General features: G+C 26.6%; 3 protein-coding genes across 3 annotated transcripts in view; all 3 read right to left on the reverse strand.

The window, feature by feature from the left end:
- The window catches only part of LOC107066398 (uncharacterized), a 17686-nt gene extending 17400 nt beyond the window's left edge, over window positions 1-286 (reverse strand). The window contains exon 1 of the mRNA XM_015320976.2: window positions 3-286. Within this exon, the coding sequence (XP_015176462.1) occupies window positions 3-8 (6 nt within the window). The 5' untranslated portion in view covers window positions 9-286. The remainder of the gene's footprint in view (window positions 1-2) is intronic.
- On the reverse strand, window positions 150-9165 carry LOC107066400 (angiotensin-converting enzyme). Its single transcript, XM_015320978.2, is given in 16 exon segments — window positions 150-3058; window positions 3061-3420; window positions 3422-3515; window positions 3591-3695; window positions 3784-3876; window positions 3942-4185; window positions 4277-4404; window positions 4541-4692; window positions 4810-4904; window positions 4984-5166; window positions 5247-5387; window positions 5467-5548; window positions 5656-5814; window positions 6012-6209; window positions 8116-8195; window positions 8610-9165. Coding segments are annotated over 14 exon segments (2163 nt in total). The 5' UTR covers window positions 6201-6209; window positions 8116-8195; window positions 8610-9165; the 3' UTR covers window positions 150-2920.
- A 926-nt stretch (window positions 9166-10091) lies between these two features.
- LOC107066449 (putative peptidoglycan muropeptide transporter SLC46) lies at window positions 10092-18599 on the reverse strand. The gene is given in 8 exon segments (XM_015321083.2): window positions 10092-10902; window positions 11184-11340; window positions 12394-12477; window positions 12959-13096; window positions 13417-13518; window positions 16546-16920; window positions 16923-17785; window positions 18484-18599. Coding segments are annotated over 7 exon segments (1722 nt in total). The 5' UTR covers window positions 17611-17785; window positions 18484-18599; the 3' UTR covers window positions 10092-10724.
- Window positions 18600-19777: the final 1178 nt, after the last annotated feature.

Consider the following 19777-nt stretch of genomic DNA (forward strand, 5'->3'; position numbering starts at 1 on the left):
ACGTTCATGTTTTAAATACAGCTGACAGTCGATTCACGAAACACTCACTTCCACAAATTATACGACATATTGATAACATTTCGCAAAACGTTTTTTTTTTGTTTTTTTTTTTTGTTTTTATTTCTCACTGACTTAGGATTCTTTTTCACTTTTTATCTTTTTTTCTTTTTTCTTTTTTTTGCTTGTGTATAGGTTTTTATTATTATTATTATTATTATTATTATTATTGAATTATTCACCGGACAGTGTAACTCTGAAAAGAAAAATTTGTGCACCGGGGAAATGTTATCGAGAACGTGTATTCTCTCTGAGTAATTCTGAAGAGAGGTGGAGAGAGAGAGAGCCCCTCCTGACTGCAACAACCCTCTGTTATAATACCAAATGCGCATGCCTAGATTTCGGGTTGATGATGTTTCGGCCCCAACTGAAGAAGGGGTGGTTTACGATTATTCTCAAAATAATATATATATATATATATATATATATATTATTTTTCTATAACGACAAAAATTACGGTAACTTTTGTAACGTTGTAACTAAAAGAAACAACATTTTTCTTCCCTTAAATTTGGACCCTTTCATATATTTTGTTATTTTCTTGGTTACAACGTTACAAAAGTTACAATGATTTTTCTTGTTAAAGAGAAAAATAGAATAGTGTAAAATATAAAAAATATTTGTCTTTCTTTCATTTTAAAATTAATAATTATACCGCGCGCGTAAACTTATATTTCTTATATGTAATAAATAACAGGTATAGCATCTGTTGGTAAATTTTGATTGAAAATTATAATAATATTTGTCTTTTTTTCTTTGTTTTTCTTTTAATTTAATTTAAATTTATTTGCGTGTATGTGTGTGTGTGGCAAAAATGTCAACTATATACTAGAGAAAAAAGTTAGAATGAAAAGTTAAAGAAAAATGAAATATTGTATTTTTTATCTTAATGAATGATTATTTAACAAAAGATAAGATTGCTTTTGTCTTGTTTTATTTCAATTTGACTATTATTTCGATATATTCGTACTTTATTTTATCTTCTACTAAAAGTAGCACGAAATAGTGTCGCGACTACAAGACGGCTTTATATTGATTTTCCTAGCTTTGATGCTTTTAAACCGGAACTTCTCTACTTCTTCCTATACTTTGATTCTTTTTTTAAATCGCAAATAGATTGCAATTAGTGTAGATAGTTGTAATTGAAAAATGTAGAAACAAACTTTTTTTTTTTGTAAAGATTTAAACTGTGTAGAAAATATTGGCAAAAAAATTAACAATAAATAACAATTAAATACTAATACTTTTCATTTTTATTTTCAATTTTTTCGATAGAAAATAAATAATTATATAAAAAATATAAATCCTCTAAAAGTTGTATATTACGAATAAATTATAATTTTTAAATATTACACAATTTAGAAATTTATGGAAAAAAATGTATAGAATCTAAAAAGTAGTTATTTTTGATATTCTATTTAGAAATAGTCATTTATACCCTTTCCTTTTTTATCTACTAGTATCCTTATATCGTACTAGTGGTTATTTACAAAGTTTACAAATATATTAAAATATACTGTGCGTTTTCTTTCTTAAATATTTAATATATGTAACTATACTTATAGAATGACTTCTATAGAGGAACTGATGTATTAAGGGAGTATTCTGGTCTAGAAATTTGAAAAAATCGATTTTTTTTTTCATATTTTCAAAGCTTAACCTATTAAAAATATGTCCTCAAGAGGATTTTTCAAAATTCAATTTATTTTTGGAGATATAACTGTTTTAGTGACGCGGTATCCTATATCCTACCCTTATTACGCGAAACTTTGAACGCGTTTTTCTCGAAACTGTTTTTTTTTTTTTTCACAAATGTCAAGATATCTCATGTTCTACTAAACCGATTTGCTTGAAATTTGGTGAGAGTCTTCTCTATGCATTTTTCTATCGTGTAAATTAAAATCTTACAAAATTGTCAATTTTTACTATTTTAAAAAAATTCGGAAAAGTAAAAAAAAAGTGGTAAAAATAATGTATCTTTTTTTCAAACAGCTGTAATTTAGCGAAAAAAAAAACTTTTTTCAATTCTTTTAGTTCGAACGATAGCGGCATTATTCTTAAGTAATAATCCGTTGTAATTTTTTATTTCATATTACCAGGAGAGCTACAATCTTGACATTTGTCGCGCGCCGTTTTTTTGGGACCTCCCACTTCATCAGCCTATATCTTTTTCAATTTTGAATTTTTTCACACTTTTTAATTCTATGTATTCTCGAAATATTAATGAATATTTTGTAATATTATAGATAGTGAAAATATTATTCGATTTTTTGTTACTACACTTGAAAAAGTACCTAAAATTCATGCCTCTAGACCAGAATACCCCCTTAAAATATATAAGAACTACATGTGAATATACTTCAGTAATTCTTAATTAGAATTAAAAACAAAAAATCTATATTATAAATAAATTATAAACTTGCTAATAAAATGATGTTATTGAGAAATAGATACTAACTCGGAGTTCTAAATTTGATGTCGTTGTATTTTTTAGCATTGATTAGCCTGTTGTGTATCGGTTAATTATAGTTTGCGAACATATATCATTTCCAGATATTTATCTTGTCAGAAGTTGCACATTTTGATGATCGCATAAAGTAAACAAAATATTTGATAAAAGAATTGAAAAATAAATCTTGAAAATTTTCTTTTAGAAAACAAAAACACCCAAAAAAAAAACAAAAAAAAATAACAATTGAGGAATGTGTTTGCGTACGAAATTATTCAAAAGTTAAAAATTCAATCTATAAAAGCGAATAGATTTTTTTCTTTTCTTTTCTTTTTTATGAGAAATAAATTATACGTGATTAAAAAGATACTTACATGCTAAATGCGAGAAAAGAAAACAAATGTTCTAATATTATTAAACGTAGCGCCTATTTTTGGATGTTTTGCGACATTTTTGTCTACCAAATATCGCAATAATACAAATAATAATAGTTCCGATGAGAACAGCTGCAACAATCCATACTGCTTTGCTGGTATGCGTCTTTGGTTTTTTTCTTCTTCGTTTTCTAAATCACTAAAGTCAAATGATTTTTCAAAAGGATTTACGGTTACAGAATCCGTATCACTTTTTGGTTTATCAGCTTGAATGTTAGAAGATAAATCAGAATCTAAAGGTTCCTTAGATTTTGACAAATCATTTGATTTATCCGTTACGTATTTCTTCTTTATTGATAACGTAGTCGTTTGGATTTTCTTTGTCGTTGTAGTACTAGTCGGCGTTGTGGTTGGTGCATTCATTTCTTCGATAATCATTCGTTCTACTTTTTCGAGTTCAGCTTCGCCATTGGACTTCAAATTATGATCATTTTCTTCCTCGTTCATTTCTTCGATAAAACTTTCTAACGGTGAGAAAAAAGGACGTAAGAGAATATTTCGATATATCGTCTATTTCAAGAACTTTGTCCAACGCATCCATCCAACTTTCTGCCGATCCTTTATGAATTACTTTTCTGAACATAACAATATTCAATATTTTAATTGATCGTTAGAAATATTAATTAATAATTGATATATCATATACATACATTAAATTTGAATAGACTTTTTTTGTACTAATATCGTATCTAACTTCAGTTGATTTCATAATATCTTCATAAATTTGAAATCCAAGAAGTATTCCAACAAATTTACTACAATCAACATAATGTTATTATTATTATTATTATTATTATTATTTTTTAATATAATCACACAAGAGATTATTGTAATATTACTTACGAAAGATATGGTTTATTACTTGTAATATATTCATCGTTTAAAAATGTTGGCACATCAGCAGATTCGGGTTTACTAATTCCTTCATATTCTGACCTATATATAATAGAAATAAATAATAATTAAGATATTATTTCATTATATTATATATTATAACATACCTATATTCCCACCAAGTTTTTATTAATTCCGCTGAATCTGTAATATTCTTTTCTATAGCATTGATTCTCCATAAATCTGCAGATATATAGTATGCTAATCGTGGCAAAAGATCTAATGCGGTAATCATCAAAGAAACTATTTTTTGGTCTGAATCGCTTACGTTATAAATTAAGTGATTACGTTGTAACCATACAGGACTAGCAGATAAAATTCCAAACAATTCGGATATGGCTTCTTCCAAAGCTATGTTTCAAAATATTGTATTATAATTAATAATTTGATTTTGTCAATTAATTTCAATGAATAATATTAAAAGCATATTATAAATAATTACCAGAATATCTGTTAGCCGTGTTGAGAATTGGAGTACTTTCAACAGACATTTGTTGAAACAAAACTTTACCGATATTTTTATGGGTTAAAATATAATTTGCGATAGTTGGCTCGAAACAAGTGGATATTCTAAAATTAAAATGCAAGTTATTTCATTATTACTATAGTATGATATATATATATAATAACTAGTCATTTCTTCTAGTAAGAACTCGTACAAATTTGTTTGAGTATAATATGATGGTATATAAATCAATTTTCTTACTGTGTAATCCCATATTTACAAAAGTTTATTAGCTTAGGCGGACAATGCTGATAAAATAGACTTCTTTTCCAAAAAGTAGATTGCGGTACTTGACCTAATAATATACTACCCATATTAGATGCCGCTTTATATAATGATTTTCCTAATAGTTTCTGTAGAATTTGAACATAACGTTTTAAAAATAAACTAAAATTAATTATTAAAAATATATAAATCGTATCGACTAATATAATTTCATATTACATATTAATGTTAAAAACATATTTTACTTTTCTCCATAAATTTTTTCTTATATCAAATGTTATTTCCGAATATGGTGATACATCTAACGAAAAAGTACTCCATTCGTATCCTTGCAACGATCCTGAAAATATAACAAGATTTTCGATAATATTAATAATATAAATATGAATTATTATATATAAGTATTGTATAATATGTACCAAGTAAATGAGCTGGTATGGTATCGGTTAAATTAATTCCATACTTTTGTGACAAATGATTTCGAGAAAATTCTAAAATATTTTTATGAAGATTCAAAATTCCGTTCCATTGCGATTTGATTTGTTCGTAACCTTCTGGATATCCTGATAACATTTCCCAATATTCTACAGCACTATTGATACCTATAATAATAATAATAGTTTTGTTTTAGAATATAGAAATAATTGATCATGCTATGCACATTTGACAATTGAAAATGAACCATTCGCTTTTGCAGCTTTATCAACGAGATGTAAAATCTTGGAAAAGTTTCCAACGAGTGGTTTCAATCCTTCGTGCCAAGATTTCCATGCATCATATTTATCTTTCTCAAGTCCGTTATGCGATAGTAATCGGTCAACATCTGCAAAAAGGTAGAAAGACATTTTTCTTATTATTATATATAATTCTATTTCTAATTGAATGATGAACAATTTCATTACCTTCTCTCGTATAATTCTTTGTTTTATCAATATATTTAACGGATGATCGTAAAACTTCAGCACTACTAGAAAACTGCACTAGCTGTATATATTTATATATAAACGAAAAATGATATTATAAGTATAAGTATAAGTATAAGTAAAAGTTATATGAAATATTTAGGTATAATTAAAAATGAAAAATAATACCTCTTTGAAATCTTGTTCATCTAGTAAAGCATCGCCAGGTTTTTCAATAATATTATATTTGTAAGCAAGTGAAGGATTTTCCGATATTATTTCCGAAATACTGACTATTTCTTCTTTTTGACTTTTTTTGTAGTTTCCATATTGTATTTGTTTTTCAACCTATAACAAATATTTATTATTATTTTGTATAAGTAGGAAAAAAAATGTGAATTTTTGCCGTGGCCCTAATACGTTATGGAATGTGTACTTAAATTACTCGTAGTTAAAAATAATTGCTTGATTGGATTAAAGCTAAGAAAAAGGGGCCAAATAAAAAGGGAAAATAATATATTTTTGGAGATAAACTTTTGACTAACCCATATCGTATAAATTGTTTGATTTTTGAACGAATTGATGAATGACCATTCGGCAGTAGAAGTATCATTGCAAGTATCCTCGTAACCAAGTTCCGTTAATTCTATGGTTGGTTTCGCATGATCGCCATATGAAGTTGCTATGGCGCATATGAAAAGATTAACAATGATCCAGGTACATTTTGGTAGCATCCCTTTCAACTGCATTGAAAAATAAAACGATTAAAGTAAAGAAAAAAAGCCGTATTTTTAAATTAAAATTAAAAAGCAACAATATAAAATAATACAATAGTATTATTACATTTATTCAGATATTGAGAGCAAAAAGGTAGTAAGAATCTTGCAACAAGTGTGTTTGTTTGTAACATGTAACAAGTTTCAACGATGGTTTAAACTGTCGCCATTTTAATGACGATTTAACATAGGGCAAAGGTTAATTGAATTAAATCGTGAATTAAAAGTAATTCATACGGTTAAAAGTTATAAGGAATTATACGAGTCATGAATTTCTTCGAAACATTCCTTTGATGTTTTATGTTTTATATATAAATTTGATCTTTTAATTAATAACTCACTCGTGTGAGTTATAGTTAGTTTTATTAATGAAAAACCAATCGAAATATTTCATTCAAAGCGTTTCTTATATCGTGGTTTTGTTCTATTCACATAATAAAAAAGAAATCGTACGATAGATAATTATAGAATTTTGATGATCTCAGTTAGCAATTGGGAATAACTTGAGTCATATTATAGTTCATTGTAATTATAAATAATGGAATAATTCGTGGAATCATTGCTACGATTTATTTTCATTTGTTACTAAATAGTATTGATTTTTTTTTCTCCTTATAATAACGTGATTGATGATATTATATTATATATATAGTTAATATCAATAATATATAGTGTTTATAGAGTTTTATTGAATTTAATCTAGATTCTTTTTTTATGTTCTGAATTTGCTTTAAATGAATAAACATTTTGTTTTCTCCTTCATTAATGTGCATAAAATTAAATTCATTCGAAATAAATTTTAAATAGAAACACCTTTCTATTCTTAGTATTTTAAAAGGAAGAAACAATCGAAAATATTCTTGTGGATTATTCCTTTTTCTTCACATCAAGTTTCCTTTTTTTACACATATATTTCTATTATTGTTAAAATATTGTACAAGTAATATATAAAATCATTTAATATCTTTTTTTATTTTTTTTTTCACTGTTTCAAGTCATGCAGGAAATTTGTATCCATCGTACAGTTATGTAATTTTATTATTATACTTGTCCTTGTTTCATAACTTGTAATTTTGTTTTTTAAAAAGCAACAGATGGAAATGTCATGAGAAAAAAAAGAAAAAGTTAATTTTTTTTCCATTTTGAGCTCATTTATAAATATAAAGATTAAAAATTGCAAATTGTATTGATTGCAAATTGTGTTGTTGCATGTTGGATATTATTGACAATACTTCGATAATTTATTGAAGAGTACAATTGGCAAGTAGTAAATTTCAATAGACATTTTTTTATTTTTTTTATGTTTCGTAAGGTCAATAATAAAAAGTGTTTAAATCAACTTTGAATAGTTAATTAATATTCTGCGAAGAAGATAGATGAATACAAAAGTCGTAATTCAATAAACATAGTATAAATTAAGATTACTAAATGAGCAATTATTTGTTACGCATGCGCGTGATTTAAAATTTAAAAAAAAAATAACAACCGGATACCAATCTAGAAATAGATTGTTTTGGATGTTGAGAAGATTGGACGAGGTTAGTTAGCAGCAAAAATAGAAGTTAGTACATGTATATTTGCAAATAATAAATTAAATTTAAATAATATAATGAAAGAATATATATATCCTATAATGTAACGAAATATATATCAAAATAATTGTTACTTAGGGTAGGTGATAAAGATATCACAATAGATAAAAAAATCAATGAAGAGATTAAATTAGTAGGTTATCGTCATACAATAAAAAATGATAAAAAAACAAACAAAAAATAAGAAAAAAATATAAAAAAAGAGAAAGTAAAATAAAAAAAAAAATATATATATATATATATATGATTAAGGAGACAAAATTTCGTTAATGAGAACTCACCTTTGATCGTCGAGCGTTTTTCACTGCTCGACACAATACAAATACTTGTTGTAACACTCTTCTTTCTTCGTATAATGGCACTGTTATAATAATAATATAGTAGTAATATAGTGTAGTAGTAATATTAGAAGTGTAGAGAAAGAAGGCAAGATTCAAAGATAACTAAAGAATAAAGACAATAAGAATTGATTTATGATTTAAAGAAATACTGCAAAAAAATAATAAGAAAAATTAGGAAATAAAGTACAAAACGTATGTTCAATCACAAAGAAAAAAAAGGAAATCAAAATTAAATATATACCCTCTTTCAAAAACTAGTTTCTTGGTCAGAGGTTATATTCCTTAATTGTTCTAAGAAATATAATTAGAATAATTGTAAATAGTGAACACTCCGTATACGTGCAATTAATTTCACCAATGTGTGTTATTAGATTTTGATTATATTTAAGAGAAAATAACAAAAAAAATATATTAATAATCTTTATATGATTCACCTTAGATATCAACCTAATAATGTACAAAGTTCAATATATTCGAATTTTTAACCAAACACCACACACAGCAGTACGCGGCGTCACGATGAGTGAGAGGTGTACTATGATGGTATCATTATTACATTTAACACGACCATTGAAAGTTGAAGTATTTACAGACAGTATATACAGTATATAGTTTTTCATCAATTCACACTTACGCGATCTTTCAATGAAAATTGTAAGCTTAATTTATTTTGTGTTGTTGTGTAGTAGCATTGTGTATCGTCGATAAAGTAGAATTCTTTGATTTTTTTAACAGCATCGGTCGGTAAGACAGAGTTTGTTATATTATTGATTATTTTTTAATTTCTTTTTTATTTTAATTTATTTTTATTATTAAATTAATTCGTATTTCGATACATATTATTTATGTTAAAATATAGTTTAACTTTCTTGCCACTTAATATTTGAGGTTAGGGGTAGGGTGAAGTGGAGGGTATTTAGAAAATGAATGTTTTTATATTATTTTTTGAATAAACAATATCTATTTTGTAAAACTATTGGCTGCTGCATGTGATTTGATATTACTTCATTTGTTTAAATTGTCTCCTTGTAATTTCTTAAGTACCAAAAATTAATCCTATTTTAACATTCACTACTAAATTCCTTTTTTTTTCATAAGGGTTCTTACTAAACTGTGTTTCTGTATTGTTACATTAAAAAATATAGTTCTCGTTGACAATTAAATGTTATTATTTTACTAATTAACAAATATTAGGTTCGGAATTCGTATTAGTTAGATTAACAATGAATTAAAAGTTTTTTAATACACATATCAACCAAAGTTTTGCATCGGTTCCAAGATTTCCTGAACGTAGACCTTGACTGTTCATAGATGTGGTTTTCATGAGCAATAAAAAGAGCTGAAATGTTGTTTGTGTTGATCTCTATTCCATTTGTATATAAAAGTTCCAGAACTCTTTAAACTGAAGTAATACAGAGCTTTTTTTGATGTGTGTATTTAAATAAAACATATTCTTACGCATATTTATCATTAATTTTGGCACCCTACCACTTGTGTGTGAATAATTATCATATTTTACATTTAACAATTATTAATTGTGTGACTTCTGTTTCGTTAATTAAATCTTATTACGTTCTATTATCTACTATTAATAGGCTCATTTATTTAATTAGCATTTTGTGTAGTTTTTTGTTTGTTAATATTGAGGTAGAGTCAATGTTAAAATGATAATAAATGCATTTGTAAAGTAATGCTTTATAATATATATATATATATATAATAATCTTAATATTGTCTCTATTATTAAATCTTAACCACCATCTAAGTAACCATTTTATTTAATGGCTACAATTTCATATAATAATTATATAAAAGCAAAATGAGCTTCCTGTTTTATAATTGTATATTATTTTGTTGTCTTTGTTGTTCTACTTAAAAAGAAAAAAAATACGTCTCACGAAAAAATATGAGTCCTATTACTATTTCAAGAAATATATTATCTTTTGGAAATAAATTGACAAAATGAATTCAAACAAATTATAAATAACAATAATAGTGATAATAATAATAATAATAATAATAATTCTATAATCGATTTCATTATTATATTACCTTTCTATTTTTATTTAAGCGATAAACATTGATAATTTCTTAAATTGTATTTATCAAATGAACATTATTATCGTGTTTCAACTCATTGTATAATACTTCCATATCTGTGTTAGTTTTTTTGTTTAAATAATAATAAAATGAGAATCCACACACACATTAGATCTCTTAAGAAAAATCGTACTACTTAAAAGTAACAACACCTTGAAATGAAATTCTAGAATTTTCCTATTGAATTAGTCCTACATTTTCTTGGCCAACTTTAATCATTTAACTTACTTTACTCGAATGACAAAATCGTCTCGAGTTGTTCTTACGTTTTATTTCTTCCCTACGTATGTGGTGTGTATCTGTCTTCTTATTACCAAGGACAATTTTTTCTTTTTTTCTTTTTTTATTATATATTGTTCGTAATAAGCTGAACATTTGTTTATATCCACTGATTGATTGTACGTTTGAACATTACATAAAACCTTCATTACAACTAAATACAATTCACGTTATAGGTGTTCAGTTTCAAATGCCATATTCTCGATACCGTTCTTAGCACAGCTTTCATTTATCTCACTTATGGTTAACACTTTCGTTATTTTTTCATCGTTTTCTTTGTCGTTTAATTTAGCTTTAGTTTCTCTTTCCAATTCTATTCGATCTTTTCTGTGTTCCGAGTAAAGCCATCTGATCACAAATTGTTTAAACGTATAAATAATTATTAATTATAAAGTATTATTTTTAATTGCGATTATTGATTTACGATCAAAATTACGTTATAATTTTATTTTTCTAACAAGATTTTCTTAATTCGAGATGTATAATAATTAATAATTTATATTATACATCATATAATATATTACTTATTTACATTATAATGTATTTATAATATATTTCCAATTTTATTTATCAAATTAAAAAAAAGAGAGAAATTGATGATAAAAGAAAGAAATAAAATGAAAACTTACAAGAAACCGAAAACAGCTGGTATAGTCATACAACCACCGACGATGAAAAATGCTCCTGGAAATGTATTCATGGTCGTGGCATAAATAGAACTATACATGGGTCCGTAAACCAATGGCATCAATGATTCACAAACGCCAAATAACGAATTAACCTTGCCTGAAAATAATCTCGAATTATTTTTCAATTACAATACGTTTGATTTATTGCTACTTGGTCAATGTATAAAAAAAGAAAAAAAAGAAAAATGATATTATTGTAAAAATTGTTCACAGTTATTAGGGCAAAGACAAGCAGCAGCAGGAAAGACTTCATTAGACTTCGTTCACTATGAAGAAAAAGTTGGTGGGAAAATTGCTATGTTAGGCGTGTTGATATACACGCTTGATAAAATCTTACGAGATTATCCGATTTACTCCGTTCTTCCAAGAACGACGACATTATTTTAACGATATTTCGAGTTAATTTTTAAATTACGATGATTTTAAATCGTTGGATACTTAATTTTTTTTCTTTTTCTTTCTTTTCTTTTCTTGTAGAAACTAAACTATTTCTTAAAATGATCAAATGGAAATTATGAAATAATAATCGCGTATATTATTTTTCTTTTAAGTTTTTAATATTTTCTTTGTTTTTTTTTTCATTTTAGTATTACCAAGAAAATCTATAAAGAGAAACTACTTGATAGTACGAAGTTTCCTAGTTGATTATTAAAGTCAGTCATGTAAATAACTAAGGATTATCTCTAAAGAAACGGAAGAATTTCAATGGTATTATACATGTGCTTATATGTGTGTATGTTATATAATATATTCTATTTAGTATTGTAAGAGTGAAAGTGAGATGTTGTATATTTGTAACAACTAGGAAACGATTGAATCTACTTTCATTCTACGTTCATTTTACGTAACATTATGTCTGCAAGTGTGTATCATGTTAATAAGAAAGAAATAGGAAGTGAATTATATGCACATATAATTCATATATATATATATATATATATATATATATATATATATATGTATATTATTATATATGTTCTTATATTTTATTATTTTCTTTTTATTTTATATTTTCTTTTTTATTTATTTTATTTTATTTATTATTTTTATTTAGTAATAATAATAATAATAATAATAATAATAATAATAATAATAATAATAATAATAATAATAATAATAATAATAATAATAATCATATATATCCACTTACCAAGTTCATCAGATGGTACTAATTTCGAAGCAATAGATCGCATTGCAATAAATGATGTTCCATTTACTATTTCAACCAAAGCACCTAAATAAAATATACAAATATAATAAAAGTTATTTATTTATTTATAGATTTAAAGAAATAATATAACAATAAGTAAGAGATAGAATATGAAGAGTAAGCATCTATAGCGCCCGTTAATTGCCTTCGTCGTCCTTATCTACCTATCATCCCCCACCATTGGTCCTTGCTATTTCCTGTGTACCTTCTCGAATTGTCAAGATTATTCCTGATAAGCTAAAGATTGGATCTTTCGAAACTTCCGGATTGGGAATATTTGGGAGACTTGGGCGCATTCATAATGCACAAAGCAATGTTATCAAATGGTGTCACATTTCAAATACTATAAAACGCGCTCGCACACACACATTCACATTCACTGGCGCACGCACCAAATAAGGGCATTTCCCAACATCCAACACACGCACTCTTTATCTCTCATCTTTTCTCTCATCATATACAATTGGAAGAAAAAAGAAAAACGAATTGAAATAATTTCTCTTACCTAAATAAATCATCCAATCGGTCGTTGCAAATGCATATACGAAACTAGCTAATATTTTACTCATACAACTCATTATTCCAACTATAGCATCGTCTACCTTGAGTATATAACTAAAAACACCAACGGATAATGTGGTTCCTGTAAAAATCATCGATAAAATTTAATATACACGTTGCATATTTCAAATGTACATTTTAATCTATAAATGATCGATATAATTATCGTTTGAAAATATTTTTTCCACATAAAGAAAAAGAAACCAAATAGAAAAGAAAAAAAGAACATTGTTCTTCTTAATGTAACTACATATTACCACGATTAATTCGAACAATAACTAATTGCTTTACTTGTTATTCCTTTTTAATAACACCTGTCTGTTATTTACGTAAGATCATCTTGTTTGGTATTAATATTATTGATAAAATACTATGAAATTAAATTTTGAAATATAATCTTACCAATAAGATTGGTCACCATACCATATGTTGACCACATACTAAACTTAACTTCATTCCAATTGTATCTATATCTCATATATAAATATAATACTGCCATTTCACCTAAAATCAAATTCGACAATTATGATATATCATTAAATTATTTACTAAATTTTCTTTCATAGGTTTTGTCATTTTAATATATAATTCTTAATATAGTATAGTTCAAAGTCTATCTAAATGATTCATAGAATACATTATCGGATTATTTTATGCATGGAAAATGTTTACAAAACCTTGAATATAACTATGAATAAATTAACTTTTTTTTTTCCTTATCATTCCGATTTGTCTCATTTTTATTTAAATAATTGAAGATTTTATATTGCATAACGAATGTTGGTTGATGGAAGATTTTTAGATGTTACATCTGTTTACTTTTAAAGTGTGATTGATTATTATTATTATTATTATTATTATTAGGCGAAGAGGATATAATATTTTTTTTAAATTACAAATTTGCATGAATCTTTTGAAAAAGAAAGAGTTATTCAACTGTGTGACCTCCATTGGAAGAAAAAGAAAATTAATTTATCCAAAATATCCAAAATTTCTCAATGAAATTTCTTCGTAGTATCCTAATGAAGTATCCTAATGAATAAATTATCATTCTAATCGTTTAAAAATTTAATCCTTCGTGAATAGAGTTAAGTTATACATATACGTATATATGTATAGCATTAGTAAGTTGAAAGCTTCGCACGGTCGTGGGTGATGTAGGAATTCCGCTTAAATTCAGTAATTTTCACGTGTTATTACCTGACATTACGTAAGAATGCAAGGTTACACAACAAGTTCGTTTATCACGGTCTTCATTTAATCGTTTCCGTCGAGCTCAGGTCTTTATCGCATTTATCCTTTTGCTCTTCTTGCAACCTTATCCATGCCCCGCCCCACTCAATACCATTTTAGGATTCTTACGTGTTTAATTTTGCTTCTTTAAATGTCTCTTAAGATGGAAGTTGTTTAACTCTCTTTCTTGATACGTGTTTGAATTATTAAAACAATGTTTGACTTATGTGTAACACCACAATTTTCATTTTAAATATTTCTTACATTTATTTCCATAATTTTAAAATAACCCTTTGAGTGTTTAATACTATTGACTGAAGTGTTTAGTTGTTGGGATACTTTATTTCTATGACACTATAATTTTGATGAAATAAAATACATACATATTGTAACATATATTACATTATTTGCATTTAATATTGACGAAAAAGTAGTAATTCTATATTCGAAAAACGTGTACAAATATTTCATATGTAAACGTGTTAGAGATTTTAAATTTTCTTAATGCTACTTTTTTTGGGGAATAGGACAGAACTTGTTCATTTGTTTGTCTTTTTGTTTTTTTTTCTTTTTTAAAATGCATCATTAATATTTTTATTAAATATCTACAAAATAATCGAATAGAAAATGTTCTCTCTGTGTTTCTCTTTCCTCTTTTCTATCTCCTTGACACAGATTTCAAATATAATGCTAATCCATGCGCATCTTACGAGTAAAATAAATAATCATTCGTAAAAAAAAAAAAATATTCGTGTCTCCGACGTACCGTACGATTTCATTTCAGTATCAACGAATCAGCTACCGTATTCAAAAAAAAAAATAAAAAAAAAACAACAGAAGGATTTATTTTATCGTATTTTAATTACTACTTATTTATTTATCTATTTATCTATAAGATGTGAAATGATCAATAAATCATGATGATTCGCGTACATACGTTCGATTCGTTCGATATTAGCATAAGTATTATAGTGTCGCGTGTTGCAACGGTAATACTATCCTTTCTAAACGGAAGAGAAAGGTACTGTGTAACAGTAAATACGAGACGTGTATTATTATTACTATCGTAAAATAATAATCACACGGATTTGTACATATGAATATGTAATTTGAATAAAATAACAACAAAAAATATATAGTAAATCGTATAATAAAACTTTGATCTATATATTTATCTTTTACTATCATCATAATCAAATGAGATCTAATTGAATTAATTAAAATTATTTTACGAATTTATAATAATATAAAATCAGATAATAATTAAATAATAATAAAAAATAAAAAATAAAAAAATAAAAAACATAAAAAAGGGAAAAGATCACGACACGGTTGTATGAAATAACGGAAATGAAAGTAAAATTCTTTTTTTCACGTACGCTTATTGCAGGAGATAATATGTCATTTTACGTTTCAAATCTAATATATATATATATATATATATATATATATATATATATATATATATATGCATAGAGGTACAAATTAGATACAAATGTAGTAGTCATTGTGTCTAAGGGAACGTTAATGATATTAAATCGACTTACATATGTAAGTATAATTTAGTATTCGTCCAGCGTGCTTATTCGAACGCTAATTAATCCATTTACATTTGCATCAATATAAGGTACCATCATAAAGCAAAATCTGTATGCACATATGTATACGAACATATTGAATAATGCATTGCTATAATTAATGCCTTTAATTTCAATCAATCGTATAATTATAAATAAGTACGTATAATAATACAAAATACCAATAGGATCGATGATAAATAATTAAATCTTGTATAACGATTAATTTTCCTATAATCTGTATAAAAAAATAAATAAATAAATAAATAAATAAATAAATAAATAATGTTAGTAATTAATTTAAAAATTAGTAATTATTTAATTTATCGATGTAATTTTTTGTACTTTTTGCAAAGAAAATCATTTTCTACAAACAAATATATAGTCAGTTATTTAGGTCTCCATAAGTGTCTACAATTTAAAGAATACAATAGAGGTATTTAAGATAATTTTAACATCCGACTCGATAATTACATTTCCACGTGATTTTCTTTGATGAAATGGTAATTGCATACGCGAGTTTCATAATCTCTCAAGTATTCTCGATTATATGATATTTTGTCTACTACGAATAACTTCGTATATAACTATATAATATATAAATAACTAAGACATAACTAAACAAGTATAATTTACAAATCAACGCTATAACCATATTGAACAATATATCAACAAGAGAAAAAAATAAGCGAACAAGAAAAGAGAAAAAAGAAGAACTCACCATACAATGGTCCAATGACAACCATCACAATGATCATAAGCATGATGACCCTTTTCTGTCTATTATTAGCACCCTTTTTAAAGGCAACGCTAAACGTTTCCTCGATGTGTTTCAATGAAAAAAAGTCCTTGGCAGATGCAAAAAAAGACACGTTCCTTTTATCAATCATCATGTTCTTATTTAAAAATTGATCTTTATCAATAGGTTGTTTATTATTAATTGGTCTTCTTGGTGGTTCTTTGATAACAACCAATCCGTATATGAAACTCATGACATAACACATCATGGATATACTGAATACACCATAGAAACCAAGTTTTATATACAAAACACCGGAAAGGGCCATACCTATTGGTACACCGAGCGAAAAAAAACATTAGCCGCACCTATTCTCAATGTCCTTGATTCTATCGACGTTATGTCTGCTATGTAACTGAATACACCCATAAACATAGTGAACCAACCACCAGCCAATGAAGGCCATAATGCTTCCAAAACACCCGTAGCTTCCATGGGTAATTCATAAAACCAATAGGTGCATGCTATCAAACTGACACTACTCAAAAATTCACCAACTATTGGCAATAACATACATGGTTTTCTATAACCAGTTTTATCGCTCCAAGCACCCATAAATAATATCAACAATATCGGTAAACCACTTTGCAATGCTGTTTTCCACGTTTGCATACCGGCAACCAATTGTTGTACCGCAGTTTCTTCCATTTCCAAACCTGTCGTATTTCTTGCCGCCAAATTCGTACAAATCTCATCTGAGTATCCTAAATTGACTCTGCATGCTTTTTCTAAATTTAAATTTTGTGTTGCCAATGATGCCAACATACTTGGTATAACGTAACATGCTATCATTGGTTCCACGGTTATGTTGCTCGTTAAAAGTGTCCATTTTTGACGTAAACTCATCGATTTCCATGGTATTGTTATTTCTTCATCTTTTATTTTCATCGAATCGATCTTTTTTTCTGGATTACCACCTGGTGGTATTGTTGTTGTTGTTGTTGTTGCAGTTGCTGCTGCAGTTGCTGCTGCAGTTGCATTTGCCATCTTGCCAATGAGATGGCTCCCAATTTATTTGTATGTGTGTATGTTGTTAAACAAACAAGTATAGTTGTATAGTTTTTTTATATATTTTTTTAAAAGGGATATAATTAACATAAATCGTAGCAAATTCCGTGATGGTGGTGGGTACGTAACTGTGTTGGTTTTTTTCTTTCTTTATCTGTTAAAAAAAAAAAAAAAAAAAAAAAAAAAAAAAAAAAAAAAAACAAGCAAACAAACAAACGATATAAATTTAGAAGATATAAGGGGGTACACCCGTTAATGTAGAAGAACCGAATGCTGCACGAATAGTGGTACTCGATACAGTCAGAACTCGCATTAAATACGTTCGCACTAATGCGTAGTACAAGAGCGTGCGTGTGTGTGTATAAGTGCTCTTGCAGTGGTACGAGTCAATAATAATTGCTCATACCAAGATATATAAAAGCAATGTTGATTTTTAGTTTTTTTCTTTAAATATTTCATTAATGAGAAAATTTGTATATGAACTTTTTAAAGCTTTTCTTTTATCTACATTTCTTTTTTTCTTTCTTTTTTTTTCTCTTAATATTTCAATTATGTGCTTTATATATATATTTTTAAATAGAAACTCATACTACATTTATATTAATTTTTTATTTTTAACGAGTGATGTTAAAAGACACTTTTCAAAATTTTTAACCATTATATATAAAGATACAAATTATTTTCTAACTTTATATATTTTGTTTTTTCTTTACAATTAATTAATTATCTTAAATTTTTTCGTATGATAATTATTGTTCAAATTTATTCAATAAAATATATATATATATATATATATAAATATTATTATTATCTATAATATAATATAATAATAAAATTGTTCAATGTGTTTACTTATTAAAAAGTATCTCTATATATATTAAATTTAATCGAGACCAGCGGTCCGCGAGATACACCGTTCGCGTTGCTACTTCTGTCTAATGCACCATTGTAAAATCGTGTGATACGCGTGTTGACTCCTTCCCTCCATCTTTTTCCTCCTCCTCCTTCTACTGTTTCATCTCATCCTGTGTGTACCACCACCATCATTACCACCACCACCACCTCCACCACCACACCACCGCCAATATTACTGTTCTTTCTCACTCTCTCTCTTTCTCTCTGTTTTCTGTCTTTTACTTTATCATCAGTACTTTATCATCATTTTTCGTCTCTAAGGATAAGACATTTTAAAAAAATTCTATTGTTTACAAATTGTCACCACGCTGTAGTGGTAAGAAGTTATAAATAATGATGATAATTATATTAATCAATAAATATTAGTCAAATTCTAGAGACATGAAAAATTTATTACTTTTGTTTCTATTTGAAAAACGAATGATGACGATGACTATGACGATGAGGATGACGATAAGAATGATATAAGATTCGTGAACAAGAACAAGAAGAAGAATCATACGAGTACGCTTAAGAAATTCTCCTCTCATTATTCTTATTGTCGATATAATGTTTTTTCGGGTCAAGGTCAGCCCAAGCGTTCCCTATAAAACATCAAAGTCCGTTCCTATAGTCTTTATTTATGGTACTACTTTGTAATTTCTTGGCCTTGATTTTAAGCAAAACTTTCTTTTTTTTTCATAGTTATTTCATTTCAATTTATTGAATTTGTTTCCTCTCTTTTCTTTTTATTTTTCATTCGTTTCTTTTAGATTGTTTTATTTTATATTCTTTATTCAATGATTCTTATCAGTCAATATGGCCGTCAAAATAATAATACACATGAAATAACAAAAACAAATTAAAAGAAAATCAACTCGATTACGTTAGTTAAAATCCATAATGATTGAGACAATTTTTTGTTAACCTTCTGTCAACCGAGACGATTGCGCTAACATAAATCATTTGCGATCATTATTACGAACTCGAACAGAAATAGGTATCGATCCTTAAAAAAAAAAAAAATACATTGCTTACTAATGGATTTCATTTTCTTCCGTGATTACGTGACGTATCGTCTCGTCACTAAACAACCATTTATTTATTTCCTTTTCTTTTGTTTGTAGTTGTTAAGGTTTTCTTTTTTTTCCATTTTTTCCTTTTACATGATTTGCATAATCGAACCCGTTATTCGTTCGATACTCGTAAAAAGAAAAACCTCGTCACGTAATTTTTTAACGTGTGTGTGTGT

This window comes from Polistes dominula, unplaced genomic scaffold (genome assembly GCF_049000335.1).
Source record: "Polistes dominula isolate Pdom_NZ unplaced genomic scaffold, Pdom_raw_medaka contig_29, whole genome shotgun sequence".
Taxonomy (NCBI): Eukaryota; Metazoa; Arthropoda; class Insecta; order Hymenoptera; family Vespidae; genus Polistes; species Polistes dominula.